We start from the raw sequence: 23,275 nt of genomic DNA, 5'->3' as shown, positions 1-23,275 counted from the left end.
TTTTCTTGCATCGATTAAAATATTACTTATTTAATTCATTCGAGGTACTAAAATTTACTTTATCAAGATACGATAAAATCTAACACAAGCCTCGTAAAAGCCCTTGTACTTCTATATAATTATATAACTATATAATTATATAATTATATAATTATACTAGAATCGTATAGAAATATACGAATATTAGGCGCACATCTGGTCCGATCGGTTAAAGTTACTTTAATTTCGCCGAACTGTAAATCTCTAATTCCTAACGCAATGCTGCACGGATTATGAGAAACAATCAACGATTTGGCTTTACCAATAGTTCTTGTCCAGAAAATTAAAAAAATTAAATCCAGAAAGCTACATAAAATTATTGTTATAGCTAAAATTGAATTTAAATAATCACCGGATTTCAAATATAATTATGCAATTAACGAAATCTATCTTATGATGATAGCTAAAAAGAATATCTATCATTAACTATCAATACGTTAACAGATTAATGTCTGGCAATAAAGGAATAAAATCAGGTACATATCTGCCGTAAGATCTTCCCTGATTATACAAATTGTTAATTTAAACGACTGTGGCGTTCGATCTTTTCGAATAACCATTCCATCAAACCTACTGACTCTAGCACAATAAACTACTTGTATAGAAATACTTTTGAATTTGAAATCTGGCGCATTTTCATAATACTCGTGAAATACGGATTTTTACTCTAAACTCTCTCTTCTTATCTATTATGGAAGCCAAAGGAGTGTGTAGCTTTTAATTTACTCGTTTGGCCGCTAGAGGCTATAGCTTACAGATATGTTCATTCGAATCTGTTTTCAGCAATCGCAAGAGCTCACAATCGGCAATCACTGTCGATTCTATGAACCTCGTAATCTCTGGTGTATGGCTGTAAAAAAATTATCAGCCTTTCTTCGCATGTGAGTTGGCCGGTGTCGAGGTTATTGAATTATAATCGAGGGACATCCGAATTTCTTTAATATTAGTTGACTTGTAAGAATAATAATATGCCTCCCAAATTCGATCCTAGCGAAGTCAAGAAAGGTCTTTTATATATTTCTTTAAAGTTATCTTCATTGTGCATTTTAAAGTGTCACCACTTACGTTTCAACTTGTCTTTGATTTTATAGTGTTTCTTCGATGTGTCGGAGGTGAGGTCGGAGCTACATCTTCTCTTGCCCCGAAAATTGGTCCACTTGGTCTTGTAAGTAATGATGAATTTATGATTTCATTGTAGATATAATTTATACTTATCGTATTGATTTCCCAATTTACATTATTGCATTATTAAGTGCACTTGCGAATTAAATCATGATTTTATTTGAATTTTGTAGTCGCCTAAGAAAGTGGGAGATGATATTGCTAAAGCAACGAGCGACTGGAAGGGCTTGAAAATTACTGTACAACTCACAATTCAAAATAGGCAAGCCACGATATCCGTTGTACCATCTGGTGCGTCGCTTATTATCAAAGCTCTTAAGGAGCCTCCTAGAGATCGCAAGAAAGTTAAAAATATTAAGCATAGCGGTAACTTATCGTTCGATGAGATCTTATCTATCGCCCGTGCAATGAGGCCTCGATCTATGTCACGCAAACTTAGCGGTACTGTAAAAGAAATTCTTGGTACCGCTCAATCCGTGGGATGTACAGTTGAAGGTAGACCACCTCACGATGTCATTGAAGGAGTGGATAATGGAGAATACAAAGTACCAGAGGAATAAATGGTTTGTTCAGGGTCTGTGGCTCATTCTTTTAATTGTCGATTAAATTAAGAGTCAAATTCTTTATATGTCCATTTGTCAATTTACATATTAACATAAACTCAAAAATATTTATTAAAAAATTAATTATTGATACACATTATTAAACAATTGCTGAAATCAAATTATAAAATAACAACTTAATAACAAAAACAAATGAGTTATGCGTTATTAAAATAGCAAGAATAACCAATATTTTTTACTAATAAATACTCATACGTTCTTCTATTTTACTTTTATCTATAAAGTAATTGAAAGGGAGAGCCTTTGACTCTTGGTAGGGGTTGGCATCCCATCCACTTGACTAGTTCTGATTTAATATCAGTCTACAAGCACTTTATGCCTTTGAGGAGTAAATCTCAATAAAAAATCACTTTCAATATCTTAATATCCATTATTTTATTGAATTTTATATTTGTATTTATATATTTAAATACATTTTATTTTGTATATATCATCTAATTCTAGAATTTCTATATTATTTCAGATTATCTACAATTGTGATAATAAATATTTTTAAAAAATTTTCAATTTATATTTATTTGTAGTACCTTCGTTGTATCACTGAACTCAATGCAATTCCAACTAATTTGAATATGTAAAACAATATGTTTAATTTTTAATGCCCTTTTTTAATATAAGTAAGTGAAAGCCAATATTATGTAACATTTGTGCAATTTCTATATTAAAATTTAATATTTATTTAATCATTTAATAATACATTATAAAAATTTTAATTTATGAATAATTTATTCATTTTTTACGGGTTCTTCTTTATTATTCGATGATCTAAAATTTGGGAATTGTTCCCATGGTGAGGACAATTCGAATTTTCTAAATTCTTGACTTAATTCAAGAGGCTCATGAATAATTCGTCTTCTAGCATCATCATATCGCAACTATAGAATAAAATAAAATAAAATAAATATTAATAAAGAAATCACTGGCAAAAGTTACTAAAAGTAAGGATTTAAATGAAGTATCTCGAATAATATCATTAGTATAGTTTTGTAAGAATTTTAAAAAATTTTAATTTATTTTATTTCAAATATCTAAACTTTTTGCTTACAATTCACACATCACTGCACATATATAATCTATCTCTCGTGATAATATACTTTTGTTTAAATGTAACAATTTCTTATTAAGTATTTTTGTATTTATTTATATTATAGTTTTCACTATTTTTATGTTAAAAATAATTAATATGTGACAGTAGTTGATCAAATATTTTTAAATAAAAAATTTGTTATCCCTTCAAATATGCGTAATTGGAAAAAATGTTCAATTTACTTATTTAGAATATATGAAATAGTTTTGAAATTCGTCGAGAAATAAATTATTTTAAATTATAATACTTTAGTTTTAGTAAATTTTAAAATAAAATTTGTTGTATAGGTAAAAAGAAAATATAACATCACCATCATGTTCATGAAAGTACTTAATTTAATACATATACTGAATTGCATTTTTACGACTATTAATTCTATGAAATACAACATCTAAGAGTTACGAATTAATTGAATTAACTAATAAAATATTTAAATATTTTGGATGAAAGTAAATACCTCAAAATATCCAGTAAGTGGAAAATCTTTCCTCAATGGATGACCTTCAAATCCATAATCTGTAAGGATCCTTCTCAAGTCAGGGTGATTGCTAAAGTACACACCAAACATATCCCATACTTCTCGTTCATACCAGTTAGCAGCAATATATAGTTCGCAAATAGAATCAATCGGAGTTAATTCATCTGTATACGTTTTGATACGAATTCGGTTATTATGATTAAGCGAAAGGAGATTGTAAATAATCTGTTACAATTAATTCGAAATAAATTAAAATAATATATCATTCAATTTACTAATACAAATTTAAAGAAAAGTTGTAATATCATACTTCAAATCTGTATTGTCTACTTGGAACGTCCATGGCAGTTATATCTGATAACGATCGGAACTGTGTGTAGTGATTTAATTTCATAAAGCTTAAAACAGGTAAAACTCCCTCTGGTACAATCATTACTTCCAATTCATCACGACATACTATCTGCACTTGCTCTACGTACTTTGGTAAACAACTAGATATGTAATTTCCCAATTTTGTTAATTTCTCAACCTTTTTGGGATCTACCTTCCGGAACATAACTAAAATTATAATAAAAATTAATGAACATATTAATTATTTTGACGATGAATTTTATAATACAAAGTACAAGATAAACCTAGAATACTAATAAATACGATAGGAAAAGGACAATGAAATAATTTGAAAAATAAGTAATTAAATGATGTACTTCTCTATATCTGTTATAGTTCATAAGTTTTTAGTAAACAATTGAAAACAATTATTAATATCTTCATGATTCAATATACATGTAATATATGTATATAAATATATATTACTATTTAAATGGACTTCAAAATTAAATTAAAAATTTCCAACACGAATTTATGCAGACATTTTTATATAAAATAATTTTAAATAAAATTATTTATTATTGTAAAAGTATGATGACAATTAATTTAAAATATGTATCCGTTGTAAAGATTAATTGTCATAGGATCATTGAATGATAAAAAAAATCATTGTTAATTCAATTGTCCTGCGTATAAATGTCTACAGGCACACGAAAGAAAAAAAACAAAAATATAAAAGGAGTTGATTATTATTTGCTCACTTGACGATTCCTTCGATTCGTTAATATTATTCTCTGCATTTCTCAAAATAGACGAATTACAAATATAACCTAAAACATTATATCATTATATAATGATTTAAAATTGAATTAAAATTAATTTCAGTTTTTTACGTTGTGATTGTAATTGAATACGTGAAAATTGCCTAAATGTCGTAAAAATGTTTTTCAATCTAGAAGCCATGTTGCCTCACTCACTCACAAAGCACGACAATTAAAATATACAAAAATAACAACACAGCCGTTTAAATTGAGGAAGGATAATGTCTCATACGCTCCTTACACTCCTTCTCGCTCATTCGCCCTGCAACAATCCATAACAGTTTGCCTGTTTCGAGCGGTGAGAAAATATATACGCTAAGCACATGCGCGCCCTTTCGAACATTTTACGCGCCATCATTTTATTTGTACGGCTTGAAATTTCTTCAAATTATGAGATTGATTTGATTTTAGTAAGAATGCCATTTATTATATAAATAATCGCGCAAATCATCACTTTTTGCAAATTTGCTGATCACTAGTGTGAAAATAAATAAAGAAAACTTTAGGCTTAATCATAACCTCGACGATTGTTTTAACTATTTTGTGAACGCAAACCATTTTTTATAGTTAATAGGCGATTTAGAATTAACATAGTTATATGAACGTTGGTTTAACGACTGTGAATTATCGATATTGTTAACGGGGTGCTATTGAGTGATATAATGATTTTGAAGTAATTTTAAGACTAATCACTGTAAAAAAAAAAAAACTTTGAGAATTATTTAATTAACAAACATAAAAAGACGTAAGTATTTTAGTGTCGATGAATTACATTGCGTGATTTAATAATATTTGCCCGACATTGTCGATATGCTTGTGTTATCTTAACGAGAGCCATAGATTTTCTAAATATTTTCAAAAGAATCAGCAGCAACAATTATCAAGAATTAATTAATTATTAATTGCAACAATTGTAAGGTTAGAAAATACACATGCATGCATGCATACTATGCAGGTGGAATTCGTGAGCTAACCAAAAATTCAGGGAATTAGATTGTCTTTTTAAAATAAATGAATTGAATTGTTTCTAAAATCTATGCTTTACCAATTACTTATTTCATTGAGCATCTATTTTCGATATGCTAATTGTTATAATATGTTAATCAATTACGAATTTTAACATATTACTCATAAAATGCATTTGCAAATGGATATTGTGTGTGAGTATTGTATGTGCTTATCTTCAATAGCTTCTTCAAACATTGACAATTACTGAAAAATATCTCTTAATCAAATGTTTAAAGACAGCCTAATGTCTGGTCGTTAAATTCCTTAATGATAAGTTAATTAATTTTTTATTGTATTGTTATTGCGAAAAATTATCAAGCATGAAATAAAATTTAAACAAAACAACGCAAACATAATCCACTCATAATTTTCCTTTCAATTTACAGTAAATATTCTTATCAAGATCTGTGAACCGATTGAGATGTCACCGTTGTCGTTTACCACCAATGGTAAGTTTATGTCTTTCCATCACACGTTGCATGTACGAACGAACAACCCACGTACGTACCTATCCATACCCTCGTGAACTACCAATTTTTATTCGTCGTGCTTCGTGCGCTAATGCGATGGCTGCAGTTGCGATCTGCAAGATGTCGCTCTATATTCTTGCAAATTTAATAAGAAAATTTCATTTTCGGATTTTCAAGATTTTTCGTATGCTTTCGTAAATATTTAAGGCAAAGTGGCAAAAATTCATGTGAACTTTGGCCATTCAATAAAATATAAAGGTTTTAACGATATGTACAAGCGCAAATAAATTACAAGCAACGTTTTAAGGATTTAAAGACAGTTTAAAGTACCATGTTAGCATTAGAATGACATTAATTATTCCTTATATTTAAATTATAATTTATGATTTTCATATACTTTTAGGATACATTAAGTCAACGTAATATTTTTATTAAATATAAGCTTCTTCTTTCTTTTTTTTCTTCTTCAAAATAATAATTTAATGGGAATTCCAAATTGTAAGTATGATTAATAAGATATACGCAACAAAATGTTAGCCTTGCGATAATTTACACAAATTAATTTAATATAACAGGCTATTTAAAAAAAAAAAAAACTCTAATCAGTATATGTATTAAAAACTATTCGAACCTTAATACTCGCTCCATTATACAGTGTTCATTTTTTTTTTTTCAATAATTTAATTGGCAATTTATTGATAATATTAAAAAGATTATTTAAATAAAATTTTGGCTATGGACTTCTAGTATGAAATTTTTTTGGAAAACAATATTTAAAGTCCCTATTATAAAATATTTATGAGTAAAATTTATCATATTAAATATTCCCTATATATATATATATATATATATACACCATATTGCTCTCAACCCTTTTACATAATGAGGTATATTTATATTTGTTTACTTATCGTTTATTAGTATAGTTACGTTAAGGTATGTTAATTTAAGAATGATATCTTTTTAAAATATTCAATTAATATCGTGATAAACATTACTGTTTTAAAATTATGGCATGAAATGTGAAAATAATAAATTCTACTTATTATTACTAATAATAGTGTCATTTAAAATTTTAAAAATATTAATGGTACTTAAATAAATAGTATCATTCATGCACTTGCGCATATATGCTTTACTTTTTGCATGTAACATAATTTAAATAATAGTTACATTTAATATTGTCATTTTAGCTGCAATATATAAATAAATATATGAAATAATTTTTTTAATTTTTTTTTTAATTTAATTTTAATTTAAATTTAATTAATATTATACAAACACAAAAATATACCAAAATTTTTTAAAGGTTTTGCAAATCTTCTTTTTAATTCAAAAGTAAAAAAACTATTTTTAATAATTAGTGGTATTTTAAATGTGTTTGATAAATTATTTTTTATTTAGAAGATTCTGGTAATAATTCACTTTTTGAGAATAAAGCATATGTTCCGATATAAATTAAGCTAATCTATTTTATCATTCCAATTAATAATCTTTACAAATACATGTGAAATATCGTAGAACTATTATAAGATATAATTCTACTTTACTAAATTTATCTACCATTATTATGTTATATTCTTTATATACTATGTATATATTTCCAATAGTTAATGTTGCATAAAAGTATTAATATGTTTTAATTGTAATATTGTATATAGAGAATAATTGTTATATACTTAAGAAATTTTATGTTTCTCAAATACTATTTTATAAATACCAAGTATTTCTAGATGGAAGTATTTTGAAAATACGTCTTTTCAGAAAAAATAAGATATTTTTGTGGCCATTGATCCACAGTTCCATTCATTCATTTGAAACTCTACATGACTTGATAAGAAGTTAAACAAAACATCGATTTATTATGTATAAATTCACCACTACGCAGCATACAAGTTCAATTTGTTTCAAAAAATTGTTCGCAATAAATGTTATCCTAATTGTGCGCGCTATATATGTTATTCAAATAATATATATATATATATATATATATATATATATATATATATATATATATATAACTTCCCTTATAAATTTATTCATTTTATGAAGTTTTACCGTAAATATCAATCTACAACTTTTAAGAAATTGAAATAAAAAAATTCTGTCTTATAAAATTGAGCAATCCAAATATATTTTCTAAAAATTTGTATACATTATTAAAAGATAGTCCTTACAATTATAGATGTATATCGTAACACATATTATTATAAAACATATATATATATATATATATATATAAACAGTATAATATATAATTTTGCAAAATATAGTTGTAGTACTTTAAATAACACAAAATTATTGACAAAATTTATCTTTTATTTATTTATCAAACGCAAATCTTTATTTGAATATCAAGTTTAGAAAAATTTTTTCACATAAGTATTACGAAAATATTAGAAATCTATACTTCTGTGAATTTAAAAAAAAAAAAAAGCATAGTTACTACAGTATCAGAAAGAAAAAAATATTGAAATTCACGAAGACATAAAAGTATTCGAAATGATGGGTTTGTTTAAAACCTAAATTAGTAAAGTAAATTAATTACTCTTTAAATTTGCCTTTTATTGAAATTACAATTTAGAAATAATTTGAAATAAAATATTTTTGATGAACCGAAAAATAACTTTTTCCGTTTTTTTTTTCAATAATTTCCAAATTATATTTAAATTGCTATAAATACTATGGGATTTCAATATTAATTATTTTTATCTAATACCTTATCTTTTCAATCACCTAAATCAGTCAAAAATAATATTAACTAACAATATTATGATAAGTGTTTTATAAAATTATTTTTATTGTAAGTTCTAATAGAAATAGAGGTTAATATCATATAATTTATTTTATATTTAAATATGTGGTAACACTATAATTTTGTTGCTATAATATGAAAAGCTTTCGAATCTGTGAATCTTACAATATAAAAGATATAACAAGATTTTTCTTTAATTTCAAATTTCTAAAGAGTTTTAATAATAATTATTGAATATATGATGTAATTGATGATTGTTTAGATTTATATTGTAAAATCGTAATATAAAATTTTTATTTTTAAAGGCAGATTAAAAAACAAGAATTAGTTGCTACATCTTTCTTAATTTGATTTAATTTTCTTTTAATACCATGATAAGATAACACGTCCCATACTATAAATATTTGTGAATAAAATACTATATACTTTGTTAATATAATATTGTAGTTCATTTTTTAGGAAACAAAAATCATATATCTATCAAATTGTTTAATTCGTAATATTTTTACTTTGATTGATATAAAATAGTCGAGGATATATATATATATATATATGAACATATGAACTATTACTTACACTACAAATGAATTATCAATTTTCTTTTATATAATATTTCATAAATTTATTGATAAATTGAATGTTACTTGGTACCACTCGTAATTGATTAATTGACAATTATGTAGACTTTAAATAGTTTATATGAATTTAATTTATCATAGGCTAAATTTGTTATTTATAAGAATTTTTAATATTTTTATAATCAATGTCAAGTATATATACATGAGATATTTAAATATCAATATATATTCATACTGCGCAGTTGTTACGATTAGTATACCGTAATACAAAAATATTTTTTCTAAAACAAAATAAAGTCCTTATGCACTTAAAACTGCTTACGCATAGAAAAATTCATATATATATATAAAATTAGTTGCAATAAAATTATTGAAATAAATTAAATTTATTCAGAATTTACTAACCATCTTAGAATAAGCAGAGGTAGTTTGTTAATCTAGAAAATGAATAAAAACTTCGATTTTCAATTAATTTTATTCACAATTTAAAATTATAAATTATCTCTACATTTTCATATATTATTATATGAATTAATATGTGAAAGACGGTATGATAATTAAATTTGTAATATAAAATTATTCTCGCCTTTAAAATAAATATAAACTTGCTATTTGTCGTTCTAATTAAAATTTCAATTTCAATTTTAAAAATATATCCGAATTTAATGATCTCTTTGAATCAACAAGAGAAAATATCGAATTAAAAAGCCGGCGATAAAATGGAAAATACATACTCTCGAGGCGCCTAAGAGGACTTGCCCAAGCACGAAATCATACAGACGAGGCGTCGACATGCCGAACGCATCTCAGTCATTTTGCTTGGTGAAGCTACGCCGGGTTCAGGGTGCAAAGAGATGGAAGGGATTGTCTATCTTTAGCCTCTTTCGTTTGCCTCGAACTAATACCTATCTTTAACTACCTCAAATCGAGCTGTGAAATTATTGTCTAGCTAGCTCCTTCTCTTTCGCGCACGCGATAGCATTTTTGAAACATTTAAAGCTCCTGGCACTCCTTAACTAAGTTTAAACTTCGTTTTAGTTTACTTTATTTTCCCTTCCGCGTACAGTTTTCTCTTTCTCTTTCTCTTTATTTTTTTTTTGTCACCCTCTTTCTCCGTTGCTCACTATGCACCGCTAATGCTTTTTGAATACTATAGCTGTCGTGATTTAAGTACAGAAAATTTGAAATATTATGAAGAAATGAAGAGTATCTAAGAAATGTGTAAGGGAAACATTATTAACACATAAAATTGTATTAAATAATTAATTATAATGTGGCTTGGAGAAAATTATTTAACAAGTGCATTCAGATAAATTATTTAATTCAAGGATTGTCCATATTTATTTTGATAATTAATTATACATGTAAAATAAAAGCCAAACTATTACATTGGAGTCCTGTTTTTATAAGGGAAAATAGTTCGTTTAATAAAAATTTAATAATAGATATATATATATATATATATATATATATATACATATTATTTATGATTTTTTCTTTCTATTTCTTTTGTACTATAAATAGCGTAGAAATATAAAATATACAATTTTCGTTGTATCTCTTACACATGCAAATATAAGTTAATGCATCATAAGTGTAGTTTATAAATATGACAATGTCATACTCCTGTACATACAAATCATTGATTTAATTTATATTAATCATAATAATTAAAATATTATGTTGAATTTATCATTCTATTATGATTGTATAAAAATTCATTATATAGATTACATGAAAATGCGGTTTTTGTAAAACACTAAAGAATTGTTTAATATTTCTCGTACACTCTATTTAAGTTGTTTAGATACACATATCAAGTTACCCATTATCTTCTTATGAATTAAAAATAGATCACTAGGATGTATTAAAATTTTTTATCACTATCAAGATATTTTATTTACATATGAACCAAGTAGCAGCTTTTTGTCCGTATAATTTAAAAACAAATCGTACATACTTACATTTCGTATAGTATCTCACAGGATCTCTTAGCCTTATATTTTCTTGAATTATGTATTATTATAAATTTTTACCCTGATTTAATTCTAAAACTATAATTGTATAATAAGAAAGAACATGTAACATAATCAAGTAACTATTAAACATACTCCAATACAGTAGGTACAATCAATAAATGGTGCGGTAATAATTTTTTAATCCAAAGCACTCTTAATCATTTAAGGCTCTGCTCTATAATATACTTTAATATCATCTACAAACTTGAAATTTCAAAAAGTCTTAGATAAGTATCCCACTTCAATTCACCACTCACCAAAGTCACCAAGTGACTTGAATGGTTAACACAAGAATGGAGCAAGTAAAGGAAAAAAAAAACACTGCACCAATATCATCTTATCACGAACCACTAACATTATTCGAATAAATACAAACAGAAATTAATATAATTATTTTCATTTTGGTAAATAATACTTTATCAGATATGACATAAATTTTTCATTATACAGATACATACAGATACTAGTTAAATTACTTCCTTATACAATATATGCAATCGCTGACTTGCTTTTTAAAAACTACATAAAACTCTCTACGCAGATGCATAGGATTAATGTATTATCACTCGCTTTACCTTAATGGACCATGGAACAATGTATTATCTTATGCCTTATTTCTTTTATATTTTGATTTTATTATTTATCCGATTCTACGTACTTAAAATTTTATTACCTCATCAACCAGAACTGTCTCGTGCCCCTATGCGCCGCGAAAGCACGGAATGTGATAATATTCTATCTCTTTTAAGTCGAATGTAATATTATCTTTTCATCCATGTCTTAATCTAAAGGTCGTTCAGTTTTTCTTACTGAATCTTATGTACTTTTCTCTCGGTTTATATTCTATTTGTTTATTGTGCGTATCTTGATCTAGAGGATTTCATTGCCTTTACCATATTTCATGAATTATAGAGTGACTCAATCTTGTATTTGTATATTTTATGTTTTTTATATTTTATGTTTAAATAGTATGCGAATGGCGATTCTTGGATAAAATACTTTTACTTTTACTTTAAAAATTATGAAACTTTATAACACATTTTTTAATGAAAAATAAATATTACCATGCGTTTTAAAGCTCTTCTGTTTATTCTAGTCCAATTGAATGAAAAATAATGTTCGAGAAAATTGTGTCTATAGTAGTTGGTACATTATAAATTATTGCTTTATATTACAAATAATAAGCTAATTTTCAAAACACAAGTTTCACAAACGTTATAAATATTTAAATATTATAGATACGTTCATACGTTCACCAAAAGACATATCAAAATAAAAAAGTGTTTCATTTTTATTACATATTAAAAATAGATTAATTTAAAGGAATTTTAATCTTAACCTTATCGTAATACTCTATTATATATATATATTTATCGTTAATTAATACAAAAGAGATATTTTCTTTATTTTCTAATGCATGTACAATTCTTTATATATATAATACATAAATTATAGATATATAAATATTGTGATTATATAGAAATTATAAATTCTCACAATTTCCCTACGTTTTTCATATTAAATTCGTATAAACCATTTATTAATATATGCTGTTCGCATTCTAACCACATATTATGATAAGTAAATCATTATTATCTTATAATATATTATTTTCTTTTCGTTAGATAATAAATCTAATCAATAAAAATGAGAGATATTATAAAATTATTTATCATCTACAATTTCGTTAGCAAAAATATCCTCATCTCTTGGATAATATACAATCGAAAAAGTATTCTCTAAAAATTCGATGTTACATATATACTGGGCATTTTAATAAAATCTAATATTAAGAATAACATTAATCAGATTTTTTTAAAAGGACAATTATCGCCTTTGCTAATAAGCAAATTTCTATCCAATTTACATACAATTTCTAACACTTTTGAATATTCTAAACATAAAAATTTCTTTGTAAAAATTAAATATTTCTCAAAAGTTGATATTTTTTAAATAATTTTAAACACTTGAAAAATATAAATAACTTTAAAAATAGGTGTATTAAGTTTAGCTACTTGACTCATCTTAATATTTTTATGGATCTATATATAAAGAACATTTTATTTTTAAAAATTATAAAAAAATGTTATATTTCTTTTTATAATATTTTCAAGTAACTAATACTATTTTAAATAAATAATAAATAAAAATAACTAATAAATACTGCAATATCTATTACCAATAATCATATTTATAATTATTGAAAATATTGAATTATAATGACCAATAATGTATTTATTTTTTATTGAATATTACAATCGTATTAATGAAAGTATTTAGTTTTTTCAACTGTCTACGTCTTCGTAATATTCATAATTTGATTTTTTGACAAAAATGAATTTATAAATATACATACCAATTTTATAATATCTTTCTTTTAAATAATTTTTATGTCGAAATTAAAGAAATTTCATGTACAATCATTAGGTACATCGCCTAATACCAGTTGTTCTCGAATATGCATTAAGATAATTCACATATACTTTTCAAAATATAAATGGCTTATTTAAACTCTAAAAATTTCATTTTTATTTATGACATACGAACGATGTAAACTTACACTATAATATATATATATATATATATATATATATATCAAATATACTCAAAATCTAATTTAAGCATTATTTAATGATTATTCAATAGTCTTGAATCTAAATTCTATGACTCGATGAAGTATCTCTTATACTAAATTTCAATGGTTATTACATTTTTTATTGTAACAAATGCAAGATTAATTTAAATTTTGGTAATTAAATAGAAAATGGTATTTAAGGATATATTGTATTTTTACTAGAATTGTAAATTGAAGGTATTATTAAATTAGTTGTAAGTTGTTAATTGATATAGTTATTATATAATTATTTAACAGTAAATAAAATTATTTATTACGGCAGCTTACAATAAATCAGAATAGAACAACTATATATATAAAGATATATAGATTAATGTTCATTCATTTTATAAAGGTATTGCTGTAATTCAATTAATATGATACAATCTTATATTATTTATAACTTTAGAAATTTACTTTAATTATATTCATTTTTTTTTTTTTTTTTTATAATCATTATATTATAAATTAATATTGCATTTAATGTATGAAATTTTGATAGCGTTAGAAAATTGTTTTAAACTTAAATAATATTTTAACAATAATAGTAATCAGTGACTATTTTTTAAAATAGGTTTTAAATAATAAATTTATTTGTATACAAAATTAAGTTTTTACTAAAAAATATTTTACTTTGTATGAATTTTTGTCTATTTACTAATATTTTAATTAACATTATTCGTTTGTTTAATAATTAAAATATTTATTTACGAGATTTATTTGAAGATTTAAGATATATAATAAATATTATATAAAATTTAACTTAATTTTAAATCAAAATTTAGTAAAAAAAAAAATAAATATATATATGTAATAATGTAAATCAAGAAAACGTAATTTTGAAATATGCATCGAAATATAATAAACATACAAATATAAAATTTAATTATGAAGTAATCATATATTATATGGAATTATGAATCATAGTTAACTATAAGAATATAAGAAATTTAAATTTACGATCTGGTTTGAATATATTTATAATTGATACAAAAAATTATCATTATAACATAACATATGCAATATAATTATTATAACATTGATCGAATTAAATTAATAAAGATTGTCGTGCATTTTTCTGTTAAAATTTATTGAAAATAATTTTGTTTAACGACAAAATCAACAAATTTCAAATTAATTAGTACAGAATTTCAAAAGAAGAATTTTTCTAAGACTTTTATAGGGTAAAAACTTTCGATACATTGAATCGAGTAGGCGGCAATACAATATATAATAGTCAAAATTTTAATCTTCAGTATATTCAATCTGATATTAATCTCATTCATATATTTTTTTTTACTATTTATTACTTAGTTTCTGCATAATTTGGTAAAACAAAAAATTAATAAATATCTTGAGATATCAATATAACTCTATTCAGTAATAATGGGATACTTTTTTGTATTTATATATTTATAAAATTGATAATAAAACTATTTTTTAATTAAAAACCAATACAAAATTTAGCATTATCATGTTGTTTGATAAATATTTATTAATTACGATATTAATATAAAATATGTTTATACTTATTTCTATAAAATATTGATGTTTATTTAACAGTTCATTCATACAATAAAAATAATTGATTTATCTAAGATACGCACATTATTCAAATGTATTTGAAATTTGTTTTTCTAAATTGGTATATGATTGATATCAAATATTATTGTTATCTCTATAAATTAAACATTTAAATTAAAAAATCTCAGAACAATTTTTGATTAATATTTTATTTTATCTTCGTGTTGTTATAATATTTATATAACTTTTAAAATATTGTAATGCTGGGTTACATTTCATTTACAAATTTTCTAGTAAGTGTATATTTATAAAGGATTTCTTATTTTATTAATAAGTAATTTTATTATTTAAAAATAGTTTTTGAAAGTATTCGTGGTTATTAAGTCATTAATGCAAAGAAAAATTACTAAAGTTTGATGTTTATTTAATGAAAATATCTGGCTAAATGTGCAAAACCTTGTAAGTTAAAGTAAAATTTGAGAAAATGTGATGTGATTTTTAAATTACAATATATATATATTTATCAGAAAAATACAATCTGGTTTAACAAAAGATTCAATTTATACTCTTTAACATTTAAGTGTTATAATTGTTAAAACCATATAAATGCCAGAAACTCGTTATTACATACGAGTGACATTATGGTTTGAAATATTTTTAGTGTGTCATAAAAATATTTAATTTTATTAATGATGATCATTAATGGAGTTATGAAATTGCAATTACAGAAGAATGGAAACGTAGACGATTACGCAATCGACGTTTTACAAAAATTATATTTAACATTTTAATTAGAGTTTAATTAAGTGTGTAATTAATAGGGATATAACTTGTAAATAATATTTAAATGTACAAGAGATGAGTGTAGAGATGTTATACACGGAATAATCTAGTGCTGTAAAATAAAATAATGATAATGAATTTAAATTAAATTAACAATTTATTGTTTAAATATAAATTCTGTTAAAAATTGATATAATTTTCAACAATTTAAAAATCTTGTATTTCTTAAGTGCTTGACAATTTGTGAAAAGTGGCAATTAATGTTGGTTGTTTCCCATTGTACAAAAGCGTATATCTAAGGTTGGATTTAGTCAGGTTGTAACTAACTAGACTGAACAGGCCGTAGCTTCATGTTTAGATAAATTGCTTACGTTAGCTTGTAAATTGTAACTAGACTTTTCTCAACTTACCAGGTAATCACAATGTTAATATTTCTTGTAAAGTCCTTTAAAAATTTTATGCTACTATTAATAATATTTCATAAGTTTTAATATCCGAAGTGAATCTCAGGGGAGTTCGGTTGACAAGTATTAGATATTTCCATCTTTATCGCTTCAGCCAAAATATCGAGTAGCTTTCTGTCATTATCATACAAATTCAATGTTCTCCTAAATAGTTAAGACCAACTGGCAATTCATTTTGGATTCATGTAATCCAACGCCGATCAACGATAATCTTCGTATCCGCTAATCTTGTGCAGCCCTTACAAAATCTGCAATAAACAAATTCAAAAGTTATAAATCATCGGGCGAGCATAAATCAGAGCAACTTTTTCAAAGAAAAGAGAGGTACAGAACACAGAGAGAGAGAGAGAGAGAGAGAGAGAGAGAGAGAGAGATAGGGGTAGAGCAAAAAAGGAACCGTGCGCGGAAAAAAGAAGTAACGGTCAGGAGAGTCCCGCCGGAAGCCGCAAGAAGAAAGGCATTAGTGTTTGTCGAGCTGCGGGAGCGAGGGAAGTTTGATGCGCGCAAGCATGCACACGCACGCAGTCGTCCACGTTGCGCTTAGGATTTTGCGCAAAGGGGTGGCGCGAGGAAGCGTGGGTCGAGCGAACACCCGTTTAGGCACAGCGGCACGTCACTCTTCTTTCGCTCGACCATGGCGTTGCACTTCCCTCTTGCCCTCGGTAGCGGCCGCCGAGCTTACATACAAAGGAAAACGCATGTACGTACACTGACAGACTGAGCTTGGATGTACGTAGAGTGAACAGGTATATAAATGCGAGTCAGTTGCTTGCAAGAGAGGGTAGATTGGTGTTAGGTAACCCGGTCGATATATCAGGGCACCGCTGCAGCTGTCTGTCAGCCAGCCTCGACTTTTTTTACCTGTCTCTCTCTCTCTCTCTCTCTCTCTCTCTCTCTCTCTCTCCTATATCCATCTATCTCTCTCTTTCTCGAGTTCTCTCACGCATACTTTCAATCTCCTTATTTCTCTTTTCCGGGAACGCACACTCGTTCGCTCTAATGTGCGAGACGACAACGTCGACGGCGACGACGATGACGACGAGAACGACATTCGGGGCCCGAACGAAGAAAAAACTGTTCTCGCTGTTTCTGGGTAATTTTTCATCGTTGCAGATCGCACGACAGAAGCGCTGCTTCGTCGAGCGTGCGAGTGAGCAAACGACAGAGAAAGAGAAGGGGGGTGGGGAGAGTAAGAGAAGAGGGAACCAGCCAGCGCACGACTACTCGTAGGCACCCCCTGTACCCCCTTTTTTTCCGACCCCTGTTGAATCCCTCCACCCCGCCCGATGTGTCCCACCGCTCGCTTACCTTCTCCCTCTCTACGGTGGTACCCTCTGGGCGCTCTGCACCCCCCACCACCCCAACCGCCCACGCCGACATTCACCCGCCATCTTTTTTCATCTTTTCCTTTTTCCTCTCTTCTTTTCGCCCTTCCTCCGCCTCCACCACCTCCTACGGAAAGAGGGCGGTGGCAGCGATGCACGATGCGAAAAACGTCCGCCCATCTAACTTGGTGTCCGTGTGTGTGTACTAACGCCGCCGTCGCCACTGCTGCAGGTCGGCCGACCCGCCAGGTAGAAAGAACAAGATAGAAAAAGAGAGGTGTCCGCTACTGCATGGGCGCTCGAGCCACCCACTACTTTTCCACCCTTCGTGTACGTGCATAGCCCTAGTGCGCCGGGTTCCACCCCATCACCCCCAACACGGTGTATACGCACACACCCCCCAATGCTCGTGGGCCCACCCTCTTTTTACCGCCATCTGCACCCCTACCCACCTCCCTTTCCCGTTCCCCGCTCGCCACAGACATTCCCCTACCATCGCCAGCACGCCCGCCTTCCGCTGCCCGCCCGTCCACCTTACGCGCGGGCGTCGCAGGAAAAACTCCGGCGTCCGGAAAAGAAGAGCGAGAGAGACGAATGCGAGAGGATCGATTTTTACTGGGGCAACCTCAACCTCACCCTCTGACTCCCTCCTCGTCCTCTTTCGCCTACCGCCCCTTACCGCGGGCTCCTCCTAAAACTCTGCATGGTTCCTCTAAAAGAGCGATAGAGAGAGAGAGAAAAAGAGAGAGTTGGAGAAAGGGGGGGAGGTGTAGTCACCTCTCCACTTTGCCGTCGCGTGCACCCTCTTGCATCGCTCTTCTACCCAATCCCCTTTTCACCCCTCGGCGCGCCCGACTGAGCTAGCCACCAGCTAGGACCCTCTCTCTTTTTATCTGCTTCCCTCTCCCGACCCCCCACCCCCCACGTTTCTCTCTCTCTCAACCGCTTCCACCCACTCGCACTCACTCTCGCTCTTCCATTAGTTTTCTCTTTTTCTCTTACGCTTGCTCTGTACCGTTGTCCTTACACGCTGACAGAAAATAACGGGGCAGAGAGGACAACCTTGCATTTTTTGCCCTGACGTTAATTCTCGCGAAAGACAGGATTCAGCGTTGAAGAAAAAAATTCGAACTTTGAAGTGAAAGACCAACGAACAGAGAAAAATTTTTTTAAATCCTTCAGTTGGTTAATTAAAATTCCACTATGCTCAATCGTATAAACTTTTAATAAGACATTTTTATATCTAACTCGCAGTTAAGTACGAATTGTAATATTTTTTGTAATCTATATACGCGCACCCATACAGCCTCTAAAATTTGATGAAATTGCAATAAAAGTATTGTTTTGTTTGGTGTCTCTCTCTCTCTCTCCCTCTCTCTCTCTCTCTCTCTCTCTCTCTCTCTACCTCTTTGTCTCAATCTTTTTCAAAATCTTTGCTTTACTTCTGCTATAGTTTGGTATTCAGTTTCTCGCCATCTAAAGAGCTTTTCTATCGTGTATACTACGAGCTTTAGCGCGGACACCCCGTCCTTCTATCCACTTTTTTTTTTCACTGCTATCCCCTTTTTTGCCGTCGGTCCGCGTACTCTTGTATTCGTCCATTCGTCTCTCTTTCTCTGTCTGTCTGTCTCTCTCTCTCTCTCACTCTCTCTTGCTATTTTCACTGTACATTCTATTTTTATCTCATTCTCTCTCGTTACCTCAAATAGTATCTCGCCCGACCTCTGACCACCCCATCTCACACACATTCGTTTTTTTATCCGCATGTCTTTTTCACCCCTATTTTCTTTCTTTCTCTCCTAGCGCGTATACGCAGATATATATTCTTTCTTGTGTGCATGTAAAAGTATGCATGTGTTGGTAGGTTGCGCACGAATGTGGGGGTGTACAGTACGGGGGTTCCGAGCGCGCCATCGAAAATATTCGTATGGAGAACGGTTTTCGCGGAAAAAGTTTCCCACGAGCCTGGCATCTCTACCTCCTATGTTGACTCTCTCTCTCTCTCTCTCTCTCTCTCTCTCTCTCTCTCTCTCTCTCTCTTTCTCTCTTTTCTGCTTTCCTTCGTTCAATCTCCTTCTCTGCTTTTTTTTCATGTGTTTTTTTCCGAGTTGCCTTTGTTTTTTTTCTACGTTGTTCACTCTCTCCCCCCCTCCCCCTCTCACTTACTGCCTGTCTCTCTCTCAGTCGCTCTCTCTCTCTCTCTCTCTCTCTCTCTCTCTATCCATCCATCCATCGTTCCTCTTTTCTCCTCTTATACGTTCCATTTTTTTCTCCATCTCCCTTCTGTTTCTATTCTTTCTCTTTCTACGTGTCTGGCTTTTCCCGGGAGTAGGACTCTCTCGCGAGCTTTTTAAGCTAGTATTTTCCAACGCTAAAATTACTTTTGCAATAGCGCGCATTTTCTATCTTCGTTCCCCGTTTAATCTCTCTATCTTCTTTACCTTTTCCCTCTTACCCTTTCCCATGCGTCACAATTATTTCTCGATCGGCCGAGCCTTAGCCAATCAACTACTCGACGAAGCTTTTTTCATCTTTTATTTAAAATGTAGAGATGCGGTGAATGGCTATAGTTTTTTTTTCTATTTTACTTTTCCTTTTTAGACATGGCTAGCAAGAGCGTTCGAATTCTTTCATTTAAATTTCGTGCCCACTACGTTTAAACAGCAAGAAAGAAAATGAAATAGCAAAGAGTAAATCCGAACTGTTTTACGTGCTGATGCTTCGTTGGAACATAATTCGGTGAAATTGGTGTAAGCAACAAACGTCGTATGTATAAAGTCCGAATAACTATCAGCACGTTCATTGTCATACAGTTGAAATGCGCTTAAACGTAATGGTACCTACACCGACACAGAACCACAAATTTTACGACTACATCAACGAGATTCAATGTCTGCTTGCAAAGTTTACAGGCCCTTACACCTCACTCATAAACTCAAGGCAAATGAAATATTTATTAATTCGAATTTTCATGTAGATTATGATAAGGAAATGGTCTTTTTTTGCTACTGCTAATATAACTGATAAAATTGAAGTGAATTTAAGTATTTTTCAATCCAATATTCATATTAAAACACCCGAATAATCCAATATGTTGATAATTTTTGATATTTCAGAATGATAAAAGATATTTTAATGTAGCTACGAATATTTTTAATTATTAAAAAATGCATTAACATTAATATTTTATTAATATTACAACGAATATTTCATATTCGAGCATCCATTAAATCTGAATGATCTATGAAAAATCATATGCCTTAAACGACATTTTTGTTGAACCATCTTATAAAGTTTTTAGTTTGTATATATAGAAATTTAACCCAAATGCTTTACATATAATTGTATTAATATTGATAATAATTGTATTTGTAATAAGATATATTTCAATATTCGTATTGTTTTCTGATTATTATAAATTTGGACTTAAAATTTTTCATTCATATATATATATATATATATATATATATATATATATATATATATATATATTTAATAAAATAATCTGCTCAAAGTGAAGTGGTATAATGTAAGCGGCGATGACCCTCAACGTGACGTTTAAATTTTATTTCAATGCACTATTTTTATTATATTAAAATAGATCTTCGTTTTAAGGGAAACATTTATAATAAAAAATGATTTAATTTTAATGGTAATGTAAGGAGAAATGCCTTGATGTAAGTTTGTATTTTAAAGCCGAATAAAGTTGAGCTTCGTTTTCAAATTAAATTAAATAATAATTACACATTCTTATTGTATTTGCTATACAAATGAGTTGAACATTATGCGGAATAATATATTAATCATGTACTATATAATAAATAAAAATAAGTATTTCAAAGTGAATAAATATTAATTAATAACAAAATCCATCAAGGTATATACATATAAACATTTTATCTTTAATTTATTTATGAATTTTAAATAATTTAGATAATAAAGCATTTTAATAATATTTTGAAAAAATATATCCATGTGCGAGGGCGTGTACGTAGGGACCCTTGCGTGTATTACATATTTGAAATTTTATATTAAACTCATTATTATATATATATATATATATATATATATATATATATATATATATATCATGTTTTCAAAATTTAAATAGTATATTTTTTTATATAAAATATAAATAGTGACTAGGTTAACAAAATGCTTAAAATTTTACAAACTTTTATTTTATTTTGTGATTTTATCATTCAATGTTGTTTGTAGTAAAATTTATAAAAGCTTTTATTTTTGTAGTACATGTGTTTGCATATCCAAACAGAATAAAAGTGTAATACGAATAGTCGATGACTATTGAAAACTTTAAACAATACAATGGATAGATAAGTATAGATTTAGTTATATTATCGAGAAAATTCTCATTCACAAATAAATTTATGATATAAATGATAAGTTTTATTTGTATTTCGTAAATCTTACAAAAATGTGAGGAAAATTTAATCATCGCTTGTTTTGTAGTTTAAAAACGAACAACTCCAAGCTTATTGCAAACAAGAGTATGGAGAAACTTGTTAAATATTAAAATCTATATAGTGAACATTCAATTAATTTCTTTATGGTATTGTTTATTAATTAAAAGGTTATTAATTTAACATACTGAAACATCATTAGACACGATTATAAATTTTAAATCTTAAGGCGCTCTATTAAATTACTGTTATTGTATGTAGATATGGTATTTTGTTAATATATAATTAAAATGCAAATGATATTCAAGAGATAATAAACGAATGAAATAATTTTAACCTACTTTAACAAAATCTAAATTATTCTAGTGCCAATCTTAATAATGCACTATAATCTGCCACTTCAAATAAACAATAAATAAATAGTGTAAATCATAAATAAGACATTTCTGCGATAATTAGCTATTTAAATTTAGAAATTAAAATTTATATTCATTAAACACGACATAGCTCTTGGACTTATCGAAATAAAAAAGAATCCAATTTCACAAAACACCTTCAACCTCTCGAACAAACAATAAGTTCTTTTACGGCAAATAATAACTCATTTGAAAAAAAAAAAAAAGAAAGAAAAAAGAAAGGAAGAAATTAAAAAAGGAAAGAAAATCCTTTTTTGTTTCACGGTCAGACGAGGGTTCGAATCGAAGGAGTAAAAAAACATACACGCTCTCTCTTGCACACGATTTTCTCCCTCACTCGGCTTCTCTTGCTACACGAGAAAGAAAGAGACGCTAGCAGGCGGGACCTTTGAAAAAGCT

The 23,275-nt window shown here is 28.2% G+C and overlaps 2 protein-coding genes across 2 annotated transcripts; one reads left to right on the top strand and one right to left on the bottom strand.

Annotated features, from left to right (window-relative positions):
- The first annotated feature begins 867 nt into the window (after positions 1 to 867).
- On the top strand, positions 868 to 1,758 carry RpL12 (ribosomal protein L12). Its single transcript, XM_011506252.1, has 3 exons — positions 868 to 1,044; positions 1,131 to 1,204; positions 1,335 to 1,758. The coding sequence occupies exons 1-3, from the start codon at positions 1,008 to 1,010 to the stop codon at positions 1,719 to 1,721; spliced, it is 498 nt and encodes a 165-aa protein (XP_011504554.1). The 5' UTR covers positions 868 to 1,007; the 3' UTR covers positions 1,722 to 1,758.
- Positions 1,759 to 2,481: 723 nt separating this feature from the next.
- ND-30 (NADH:ubiquinone oxidoreductase core subunit S3) lies at positions 2,482 to 4,787 on the bottom strand. Its single transcript, XM_011506251.1, has 5 exons — positions 4,573 to 4,787; positions 4,441 to 4,509; positions 3,660 to 3,907; positions 3,329 to 3,574; positions 2,482 to 2,659 (listed from the first exon to the last, which is right to left on the bottom strand). Exons 1-5 carry the CDS (start codon positions 4,640 to 4,642, stop codon positions 2,510 to 2,512), a joined length of 783 nt encoding a protein of 260 aa, XP_011504553.1. The 5' UTR covers positions 4,643 to 4,787; the 3' UTR covers positions 2,482 to 2,509.
- Positions 4,788 to 23,275: the final 18,488 nt, after the last annotated feature.

The sequence above is a fragment of the Ceratosolen solmsi genome, unplaced genomic scaffold (assembly GCF_000503995.2).
Source record: "Ceratosolen solmsi marchali unplaced genomic scaffold, CerSol_1.0 scaffold7, whole genome shotgun sequence".
NCBI lineage: Eukaryota > Metazoa > Arthropoda > Insecta > Hymenoptera > Agaonidae > Ceratosolen > Ceratosolen solmsi.
Note: the sequence above shows the minus strand (reverse complement) of the source record. Positions and strands in the feature narration are given on the sequence as shown.